General features: G+C 33.8%; 1 protein-coding gene across 3 annotated transcripts in view; it reads right to left on the bottom strand.

Moving 5' to 3' along the window:
• The window catches only part of LOC106476780 (gamma-taxilin-like), a 40,121-nt gene that overhangs the window by 23,856 nt on the left and 4,562 nt on the right, over positions 1-11,703 (bottom strand). The window contains exons 1-3 of one of the 3 annotated variants that reach the window (XM_022381372.1): positions 11,020-11,090; positions 5,262-6,128; positions 454-541 (exon numbers count right to left, since the gene is read on the bottom strand). In XM_022381372.1, the coding sequence (XP_022237080.1) occupies positions 454-541; positions 5,262-6,128; positions 11,020-11,061 (997 nt within the window). In that variant the 5' untranslated portion in view covers positions 11,062-11,090. Of the gene's footprint in view, positions 1-453; positions 542-5,261; positions 6,129-10,062; positions 10,115-11,019; positions 11,091-11,703 lie in introns of those variants that run through there. The other 2 variants (XM_022381373.1, XM_013937410.2) reach the window with 2 other exon arrangements.

Genomic DNA, 11,703 nt, shown 5'->3' with positions numbered 1-11,703 from the left:
ATGCTGGCCAATTGCTGATTCACATTTTGGTGGTAGAACTTTTGTTTTACAGGAGAGACATGCACACTCTTAGTTTTTATTGATGTGGGTACATGTTGTTTAATTCTATCCTGCAATCTTTGTGGAGTGCGACCTACATACCGACATTCGCAATGGCACGAGAATTCATAAATAACCATACTTTTCTGTGTGGTAGGTATCGCATCTTTGTCTGGCGAAAAGCTTCAGTAGATATTTTTTTTGCAACATTGGTCCAGTTATTAACGTTATTTTCAAGTTTTGAACAACTCAACTTTCAAGATCTACGTATCTACACGAGCCGATGTTTCCTTTTATGAATGTTATATTTTAAGATCTGTGCAAGAACTCTGCTAACAGATGTTTCCATATATCAAAGCTATCTTGAATTATTACTGTATATACAATAAGCTAAACAATGATACAGAAACACACCAACAGTTTTCTCTCCTTTTCTCTTGATAGTGGATTCTCCTTTCTGAGTTTTTGATGTTGTTTTTGTGGGTTGTTTCTGAGTTTTCTCCTGAAAATTAAACAAACTATCATAAAGAAATAACTTAGATTCAATTGCTTCATTAATTTTGAGTTAAAAAAACTGTACATTCATGGAGAGACATTCATTAAATCTATTATCAAACCAAAAATATTATGACTACTGATTTACCCAGACTTCTGGTAGTACAAGAAGATGCTCTGTTTCTGAAGCTTCTCATCCAATTTTTATTGTTTTTATACTTAATAAACCATTAGAATGTTTTTACTATTCCAACTCATCATACTATTTCCTATTACAGCAGAACAGACATAAAAATTATGTAACAGATGGTTTACCTACTAGGGCTGAAACGAATATTATAAGTAGTGCTTCGAAGCTTCTTGCAAGATAACTACCGAAGCTTCGAAGCTTCTTACAATTGAGTATACTTGTTATATTATAACAATGTATGTATTTAATTTGTTACAGTTTGATTGTACATGAGTTTGACCTGTCAAAGTTTAATATGACTGGACAGCAGTTGTGTAGTCTGAGCAAGGAAGATTTCCTAGAGTTTGATTACAGGCCTTCTGGAATCTGGAAGCTTTTATTTAGTAGCATTACATACTCCATAATCTCCCATTCTTCCACCACTTTCTTCAGCTTTTCTGCAATGTTTACCCCGTGTGCCATTCTAGGAAAGGTAAGGTTTCCAGTACAAAGGCCTGTAGCACCCAGCTGTTATCAATGTAATGTGCTGTTACGGTAATGTAACTTTCTGTCGCGATGCTCGTCCATATATCCGTGGTTAACGATATAAACACTGCTTCTTCACTTAGCCTTTCTTTCAGACGTTGTTTACACGCTGCATGTTTAAGGTTGATATCAGCGGTAAATTGTTTTCTGCTTGGTAAGACATATCCTGGCTCCAAGTACTTCATTAACTTACGAAAATCATCGCATTCAACAGTTCAAATGGGGTGTAGGTCTTGAACGATCATTTGAGTCACTCTGTCTGTTATATTCTTTGCACGTGTATCATTGCACTTCGCAGGCCTTACAAATCCATCAAGGGTAGGCATCTTCCTGCTCTCCGTTGTGGTTGTCTCAATGTCCGGACAGTAAAGAGTCAAGTGCTATGACGCGAGGTGATTCCGTAGGTTTGTTGTCCCGCCTAAATAGGCAAATTCTTTTTTACATATAGTGCACATGGCTTTCCTACGGTCATGAAGTTTCTTATAAAAACTCCATACGTCCGAAACCTTTTTACAACTATTTCCAACCACGCCCTTATCTGACGGCATTTTTTCTAATCAAAAATTGTATGCATAGCGCATGCATATAAATAAACATGCGAACATTCGAATGGACACTGGCAGATCTGAAGCCTCTGTCAGCTTCGTAGCTTCGGAATATTCGAATACTTCGTCTCAGCCCTATTACCTACTTTGACTATTGAAATTATTCTACTTCCTGCTACAATAATATACATACAAAATTATCTAACACATACATAAAAGAAACAGGTATACAATTTTTTCTTATCTCAGAAATATCTCAAAAGATAATAACAGTGATAACTGCTACAACTGTAAAGTGTCATTTTTCAAAGTATGTTCTTTTTGCATACATTCCACGTCAGGTGTGTGCATGTAGGGCCGAGATGTTAAACAATGTACATCTCTGAAAACAAAACAATAAGGAAATAGTTAAAAGAGGGGCAGAGTAAGGATAGAGAAAACAGTAATTAAAACTAAAATATAATAATAAACTAGAAATGCCATTAAAAATATATATACATTAGTGACTTACTTCCTATTCATTTTAGTATTTTTTCTTTGATGAATAACATTTCTGTGTATTTTCTTTCTTGAAAATCTTGCATTGTAAAAAAAGATGCCTGCAGTAAATGGAGAATCAAAGTTAATCTGTAATGGTTCATGTTTTTTTTTAAAGTATACTCCTGAACTGCATTTGAGTTGTTCAAACTTCTATAGTGTTCTGTTGTTTTTTGAAGTGTGCGTGTTTAAGGGTCTTTCTTTCTCCAAGGTATAGATCCATATAAATATAACATTTAAGTTGATTGACTAAATTTTTTAATTAGTATCTCTGCATCATTAATTCTTGAACAAAACAAATTCTAGTCACTATCATAATATTGGTGTGAAAGGCATGTGTGTTAAAAGTTTTATAAGTGTTTTGTCAGGCAATGTATTATTCTGATTGGTAGATTGGATTATTTAAAGGTTGTGATTGTGTTGCTGATGAATGGAATAGTCAATGTACTTTTGATAACTTGTGGCTTTTTTTGTTTAGATACTTGTTTTGTTCACGTTATTTCATGTCATTTAAAAAGGTTGTTCTGGATATCTGTTTTGTAATAAAAGTGTTCCAAGGTTAACTAAGGCTTCTGTGATGGAGTTTTGTAAGGAACAATTTCAGTGTATTCTCTTTAGCTCACCTAACACACTATTTTTTGAGATGGTTGAAATCCTATGTTGTTTAGTCAACAACAACAAAAAAAAAGACTCGTTTTTAGATATTTTTTGTGGCACAGAACTATGTATTTGTTGATTGCTAAGATAACTTCTAAAAAAGGTAATCTCTGCATTTCTGCATGTTCCAAAGTGAACTTATTTGAAGGGTGAAATGTGTTCAGAAAAGAATGAAATATTTGAAGGTTTTCAAATCTATAGTTCCATATATCAAAAATATTATTATGTATCCATACCATACCACTGTTGTAAGGCCTGTTGTGTCTGTTTATGTATTGGAGAGCTTTTGTTTCAAGTGTATGCACAAATACAGCAGCCACATTATTCCCCCATTCATACTCCCTTCTTTTGTTTGTAGAAATTATCTCCAACAATAAAAAACAGCTGTTTACAGTATAGATTTTAGCTCTGTTTGAATAGTGTTCAGACTGACTTTGGCTAAGTTAATATTTCCTCTCATGATAAATAATACCTTTGTCTAAAGACATAGATGGATAAAGAGCAACATCTAAAGTAAACAAAAATAACCTGTTTAAAATGCATCTAACCTACAAAAACAAAAGCATTTCAACAAGAAAAATGACAAATACCAAAACAATAATGATTATTCCATTCACCAACAATATGGTGATAGCCTCAAACAGAGTGAATAATACATCAAATCAACCAGGATAGTACAAGGTATCCCAAACTGAATATACCAAAAAGAAAGTTGAACAACTTTTTCATTGTTTGAGATAACAAAATTCTGAACAAAATATCTTCCAAAAGCTTGCAAGTTTTACTGAAGTTAATTATTATTCTTATTACTTACATTATTTATCATTATTATGTATGAATGTGCTTTAATGCAGATTTCAGAACTAACCCTGTTTTTAACTGAAATGACAACTCCTGAAAAGTTCCCCCAAGTTCACCCCTTTGGACTTTTATCTTTGGGGCTTTTTGGAAACAAAAGTCTAAGATAACAAACCAAGGGATCTTGAGGAACTGAAACTTTGTATCTGTGATGCTGTCTTATCCATCCATACAGCAGTGTTGGAAAATGTGTTCTCAAAATTTGAATGCAGAATCAGATTGATTGTAGCTAATGATTGAAGATATCTAGATGTTTATTAATTAAATTAAATAAAACTTACAAGCCTGCAGAAGATATTTTATTTAGAATTTTGTTGTTATCACAAATAATACAAATGTTACTCAACTTTCTTTTTGGTATATGCATTTTGGGACACCCTGTACAAAAACCCGGTACAACACTCGAAGTGCCTTTCACACCAACACTATGTTATATGAACACTTGCATAGCAAGTGTTAATAGTGTAGGTCAGAGATGCCAATTTAAAATGTTGTTTAACAACTTAAATGTAATGTTTGTGGGGTTATCTACATTGGAGAAATAGAAGAACTTTTACATACACCAAAATACATCAGTGTCAAAGATAAATCTGAACAAAAGAATCCAAGAAGAAAACTCAGTAAAAAAACAACAATCATTGAACACCACAAGTTAATACTGACTCTCCCTTTACTATAAGTGTCTTTTCTAAACTGCATGATTTTAAGAAATGAAATACACAGAACTATCCATCAAACAAACAATAAAAAAATCCTAAAAACCAAAAGGAGCAAAGGATGGAATCTTTAATTATCAAAAAGCTTGCACTTACACAATACTTTTCACCTATAATAAAATAATATTGGTTTATAACTTCTGCAACTATACAATAATAAAATATTTGTCTGAATTATTTGATGTCACCATTCAAACAATGCCAGTTTAAAAAATATACAGACTCTGTAATTATACTTTACAGTTGTACCAGATTCGTCACTGTTGTCATCACTTGATAAAAGCATATAACAAGAATGTTAAAAGAAAGAATTAAAAACAAAAAAAAATAGTTTACTGAAAATGGTTATACCTATTTCTTTCAAGCATATCCAAATTTCTCAAGTGAGCACTTTTTTTTAAAGTTGGAAAGACTTGTAACTATAATTGAAGGTTCAATGATTTCTTAGGTGTGGTAAACACTAAGTTTAAATCTGAAGATTTAACAGTTTCTTAATCATGGAACCTTTTTCTTTTAAAATTAGCTTTTGAAATACATGTAGTCAAGGATTAGAATAAGTCACAGCTGTATTTTTTCAACTTTTTATATCTTATGTATTATATTCTTATAGAATACATCCTGATATAAATTTTAATTAAGTGTATCTATCACAGTTTGACAGTTAACTCTTAACTTGGGTAAACTTAGGACAAACATTACCTGGCCTTGAGCATCATCAGAAGGATCACTTAAAGATGAAGGGCTATCTTCTCTTGAACAGATGTATATATCTTTTTCACCAGATATGGGTATACTAGTACTAGATGTTGTATTAGTTGCTAAACTATCAGCTGTTAATATTTGTTTGAAAGATTCATTCTTTGATATATTCTTTTCCTTCTTATTTTCTGACTTTGACTGTACAGATTTCTTTTCAATCTTTTCAGTTTTTTGGTCTTTGTTAACTGGATCTGAAGAGTCTGATATGTTACAAGGAGGAGGTACTTCTGAGAGTCTTGTAGAGTTACTAGAAGTTGAAGTTTTGTCACAGTCTGATGAATTCCTTTTGATTACTTGTTCTAAGTCAGAAATCTTTACTTTGATATTTTCCTCTAGTTTTGAATAGTGACCTTCTTGATTAGGTTGCTCATCACGAGATTTAAGAACTTGACAAATAGTGTCTTTTATCTGCTGAGCTGCACTACTACATTCAAACATGATCTTATCAATAGAGTGTGTATCAAATTCTGACATATCATTCTCAGTTTTTTTCAATTCTGTAGCTGATAACTCTATTCCTTCTGCATATTTCTGTGATTGCAATTCCACTTCAGGCTTTGATTCATCCTCATTTGTGTTCTCTACTGTAGTTAATTTTGTGTCTTCTGTATCTTCTGGTAACTTTGAACTTATACCTGAGGTTTCAGAGCTGTCTCCTAGCTTTTTTATAGATGTAACATCTTCCTGATCACTTGCATGTTCTGTGTCTCTAACAGCAGCACTTGAAAATTCATTAACATCTCCTGGTTTATCAAAACTTAAGGTTTGATTAAAGGTATTCATACAGGTTTTATTATTGTCTTCATCCTATGAGTAATATAAAAGGAAAAAAAATTATGAAGTTTTAGTAAAAGCTGAATTTGATATATAACAATTCTCCAAATGGTTACCAACAGAACATGTACAATGAACTGATTATAAAGCACAATACAATATAAATAAAACTTGTTGCATAATGTTACTTGTAACAGCAAAATGCACTAGCTTTAATTATGTTTTTGTACAAAAACTATACTGACATTCCATAGATTTAAGCATAAGAATAGTTTGAACACAAATGTGTTTGTATTACTCAAAGTTTAGTTTGTCATACTAAATAAATTATTTAGTTACATAAATATGCTATATGGTTAAGCTGAATTTTTTTTAGCACTTTGCTAAACAAACCTGGCCTGGATAGACATAAAACTACTTACTTCCCTTGATATTCACAAAAAATGCAACTCAACCCTTTTACAAGTCTCTGTTTTACAAAAATATATGAAAGATAGCATTTTCCTACACTGAAAATGTATTTCCGATAGATACTTACCTCCTCTCACAAAAGTTTTTTGACTAGCACTTCCCTCTATTGGTGCAAATTTTCCATGCACACCACTAACCTTCTACTTTCCACTTCTGCATATCCATATGTAAATGATCATGCAGCAGTTCTACATCAATAGGAGAGTGACACCACTCCTATCTTAGCCAGTGCCTTCTTCACACCTGCACTTGTTAATCACTTCAAGATTGGTCAGAAGACTACACCATATATCATTAGAAGAGGGGAGGCTGGGTAGGAAAAGTGAGAGAGGTAAGTATTTATCGGAAATACATTTTCAGTGTAGGAAAATGCTAACTTCCGATACAATATCTTACCTATGCTCACAAAATAGCTATAATCCTACAACGAACTTGTGGAGGGCCGATAAAAAAAAAGATCCCCCTTCAAGAAACACACACACACAGAGACCAGGAAGTGTGGAACAAAAAGAGAAAACATCACACCTCAGTATTAAACATGCACCATATCTAATCCAGGTATACTCTTCGCTCTTTTATGACAGTGTCACAAACATAAAAGGTGGAAAAACATGAAGGAATCCCAGAAAATGTGTGACTGATGAATGGGGCTCCTGAGTTTCGAGTGGCAAGGGCACAGCAGACCGTAGTGGTAGTTCGACCTAATCCAACACCAGGCAGTATCTGGAATGGCACATCAGATCTATTGTAGGTAGAGGATCATCTACCTCTTCACCTTGAAACTGGAATTGGTAAGGAAGACAAGCATCTGTACCAAATCTGTATCCACTTGCATGCTTTTCCAACACAACCAACACCAGATCCAGCAGACAGTAGGAAGGTGGAAAGCACCGGCAAGAAGACATCTCTGGTCCAAAACCTGACAGCAATAGGTATGGTACTTCCAGTCCATGGTAGGAGGAGGATATCCAGCCGTACACAAGTGGGAAAACATGCTGCATCCAGCTGCAACCAACACCAGATCTGCCAGGAACCAACATCCAGCAGATTGTAGGAAGAGGAACTGCAAACTTGGGATGCATCTACAGTCCAGCATCTGGTGGCAGTTGGCATTTGTCATCCAGTCTGCAGTAGAAGGAGGGATACCAGCCAGCACACACATGAGGACTTACTTAGCTAGACCATCTCCAACCAACACTGGACCCACCAGTAATGTACATCTGGAGGATGGTAGGTAAGAAAAAAGCCTCAGCCTGAGGGGCAAACTGCAATAATATATATATATATATTCGTGATATGGTGGAGTGCTTCAACCAAAACCTGGCAACATGTGGAATTGTACATCAGGTCTGTAGCAGGAAGTGCTAAAAGCCAGAGACACCTGTAGAATGCCACTGCCCTACTCTCAACTGAGTGGTGTGATTCATCACTCAGGAGGACAGGCTTCCATGGCTCACCACCCCAGCAACTAGAAACTGGTATGGGGAAAAATGCATTGGAGAATCAGGAGGACTGCATCACCAAAGAGAGTGCAATGAGTTACCATGATATTCTAGTTTGAAAATCAGGGCTACCATGTCGACGGAGTCAATCAACCAAAACCTGGCAGCATCAGGGCATGGTGAGAAGAGTCTCAAGGCCACAGAGCATTAGAGATGGGCAGCAATCTCTGTCTGGTTTATTCATGTTAGTCCATGAGTGTACAGTCCAGGACAAACATACTTATGAAGCAAAAAACCACCAGAGAATTACTATCAGTCTTACAGAACACCCCATCTCTACAGTGTGCATAATCCAAACCTGTGATGTAATTGTTTAGTTCATAGAGAACAATAACGGAGACACAACCAACACCAAGTGGCATCTGAAATTGCACATCAGGTCCACTGTAGGAAGGGATACAACATAATCGATATTGAGCACAGTCACAGGATGAACAGTGCAAATTTAAAAAAAAAGTATACATGGTCAGGCACCACTTGCCACAGGGTGGGATCCACAATACACTAGCAAAAAAGTCCCTGAAAAAGTAAGAAAAGTGTGAAAAAAAGCAACCTTTCACAATACCAAAAGACGAAAATTTAAATATATAGTAAAGAAAAAATAAGTCACTAGTATAACAGAAAACACTGACAAATCTGCAAGCAAAAACCAGCATGTCTGTACAGTACTACTGCCAATCGAGAAGTGATTAATGATACAGATATGAAGAGGGTGCTGGTTAAGATAGGAATGGTGTTGTGCTCCTATTGGTGGAGAGCTGCTACATGATTGTTTGCATGTGGATATGTAGAAGCGGGAAGTGGAAGGCTAGCAGCACACATTGAAAATTTGCATTGATAGAGGGTAGTACTAGTCGTGAAAATTATTTTGTGAGAGGAGGTAAGATTTCATATCAGAATTAGTCTGCTAACAACATCTAATAGAATTAAATATACTGGAAAGCTATTCTTCTCTTTGTTCTTGTAAAACTGATGAATAATTTAAGATTTTGTAGTTTATGTTAATCCAATTCAAATACTAAAATTTGTACTACAAGAATGCTCAAATACACTATAATAAATTTTAAAAGCTATTAAGGATTGTTTTGCACTAATATAAATATAATATGTCTGTAGTTGAACAACCATAAAATGATACAAACCAAGTGCAGCATAGATTAAATGGTTTACCTTAAGTCTCACTATCTACTACCCTTTTCAAAGACCTCACAGTGAATACGAAAATATTATTGAATAACATAAAAAAATCAATCTTTTTATAGGATTATCTAACCATTAATGTTTGTTTCTCTTTTTTCATTAATTGGACTTTGAGGATCATATCATAGATTTAGAAGAAATGAAGAGAATAGATTGTGTGGTAATACTTACAGGTAAGTTAAATAGTAGCTTAGTTCTCTCATACAAATAGTGGTAGTAAAGTGTTACAAAAATTAAAGTTTTTATGGCAATTAGTATGTTAGATGTCACTGGTTTTAAAGAAGTTAAATTAAGATTGCAAAGATCTTATGTTAGAAGACTTAAAGTGATTCAGTAGAAAGTATGTTAATAAAACAAAGGAAGGAATAATTTTGTTTTTTAGCGGTCAATTGAAAACTTAAGACAAAAGTGATATTATTTGGGTTGGAATAAAAGTGAAGAGTATTTATGTTGAGGTACCTGAAAGAAAGAAAGGAAAAAAATGAAGCTTACTGGTATTTTATAAAGAATGCTTGATCAGATTGTTGACACTGATAGTAATATGCACAGCCGGATTAGTTATGTTACCAATAAAAGAAGTCCCTATTATTAAGGTAGCATATACTCTTTGCATAGTGTTATCTATGTTTTGGCCTTTTTATCAGAAAAAATATTTTAATATTATGCTTTTTGTATGAAATATATTGAAATAGGTACAAAGATATATTCTGGCACATGTTGTGTAACATTACCACTGTGACTAATTTGCATATTATAAAAAATAAAGAAATATCTTGTGTTCTTGATAACTTTACAAACTTGATTGAATGCTCCTGAAAATGGGTCAAGACTTTGATGGGATGTGAAGAATTAGTTTGAACTAAGGAAAACTCTGAAAAATAATTTAAGGTCAAAATTATGGCACTAATAACTATATTAATTAATTACCTATGAGCATCAAATAGTGTTATGTAAAACAATCAATCAAAATTATGATTAAATTGATTAATGTAATGAAAATAATCAACTAATCATAATTAGTGTTTCAAATTATTACTATTTTCAATTATCTCAGCTATTCCAGTAGTCAAAATATTGCCATTATTATTTTCAATGAATTCAAGTTTGTTCAGTTTAATCAATTAGTTTCCAATTATTATCTATTGAGTCATGACAATGTTATTAATACTATATGCCACCATTTCTAATTTTGAACTGCTAACTAGAGGGAAAGCAGCCCCCATTGCCAACTCTTGGACTACTTCAGTTTTAGAAAATTTAAATTTAGTGTGTGTTTTTTCTGGTTGTAAGGTACATTTTAATATGCATAACTTTATTCTTTAGTGCTAATTAAACTATAAGTTTACTTTTTCTATCTTGTGTATGTGTTATGTTTGTAAAACCACACCTCTTACTTGGCAAAGAAATTTTATACTTAACATTCAAAATGGTGCACATGCAATTTTCAAACTCCACAAATGCACCTTTGTTCTATGTTTTACAATCTGACAAAAAGCTCTAGCTTAAAATTTCATCCTCTGAAAATAAATTAATATATAAAACTTGGCAATTTAATAATCTAATCTTTAATTTCTGTTTCTTTGGTACCTATGCATTTAACAATATTTACTAGCCTTGTGAATGAGCCAAGTATTTGAAAAATGATTACTGAAAATAATTTCCTATTTATTAATGTTCTGAGGTAAACTTCTTATTATATTTTATAACTTTTATAAAAAACAAACAAAACCGGAAGTTAACATTTTCCTTACCTGAAAATGATAGATACTTATCTCTCTACAAGTAATAGCCATTCCTTGCAAGTCTGCCCTTGAGAGTTTTGTACATGACACTAGCCTAGAGCTATCTCCCATAAAGACAGGTTATAATGTGAACTGCACTAATGCATGATGAATTCATCATGCAACAATAGTTCTCAACCAATAGGATGGCAACACATCCTCCATGTGCAGTAGATCTCCATAAGCACTTGCAATGGAAATGAACTTCATTTTCAGATAAGATAAGAATAATGTGCACCTACAGTGGGAAAGAATGTGAGAAAGTGTGAAGAGAGGTAAATATCTATCAGAAATATATTTTCACGTAAGGATAATGTTAACTTCCAAAAAGATATACTTATCTCTCTGCACACAGCAGTTAGAATCCCACAGTGATGCAGTGGAGGAGCCGGTGTAATTGTGAAAATCTAATTGAGCTCCTTTGAAAAATTGGCATACTATATACTAAGGGTGACTTGCACTACACTAACATGGACACTGCAGCCTTATTTCCCAGCATTGTGCTGTCCACTTCGACTTTATCCAGATGGATAAAGCACATCTGATGAGAAACCTTCCAAGTCAACCACCCCAGTGATTAGGAAATGGAAGTGGCAAGGGTCTCCAGTGGTCCACCAAAGACCAAAGGAGGAATTCATGTTGGGGAGACACCAG

Source organism: Limulus polyphemus, unplaced genomic scaffold (assembly GCF_000517525.1).
Source record: "Limulus polyphemus unplaced genomic scaffold, Limulus_polyphemus-2.1.2 Scaffold158, whole genome shotgun sequence".
NCBI lineage: Eukaryota > Metazoa > Arthropoda > Merostomata > Xiphosura > Limulidae > Limulus > Limulus polyphemus.
Note: the sequence above shows the minus strand (reverse complement) of the source record. Positions and strands in the feature narration are given on the sequence as shown.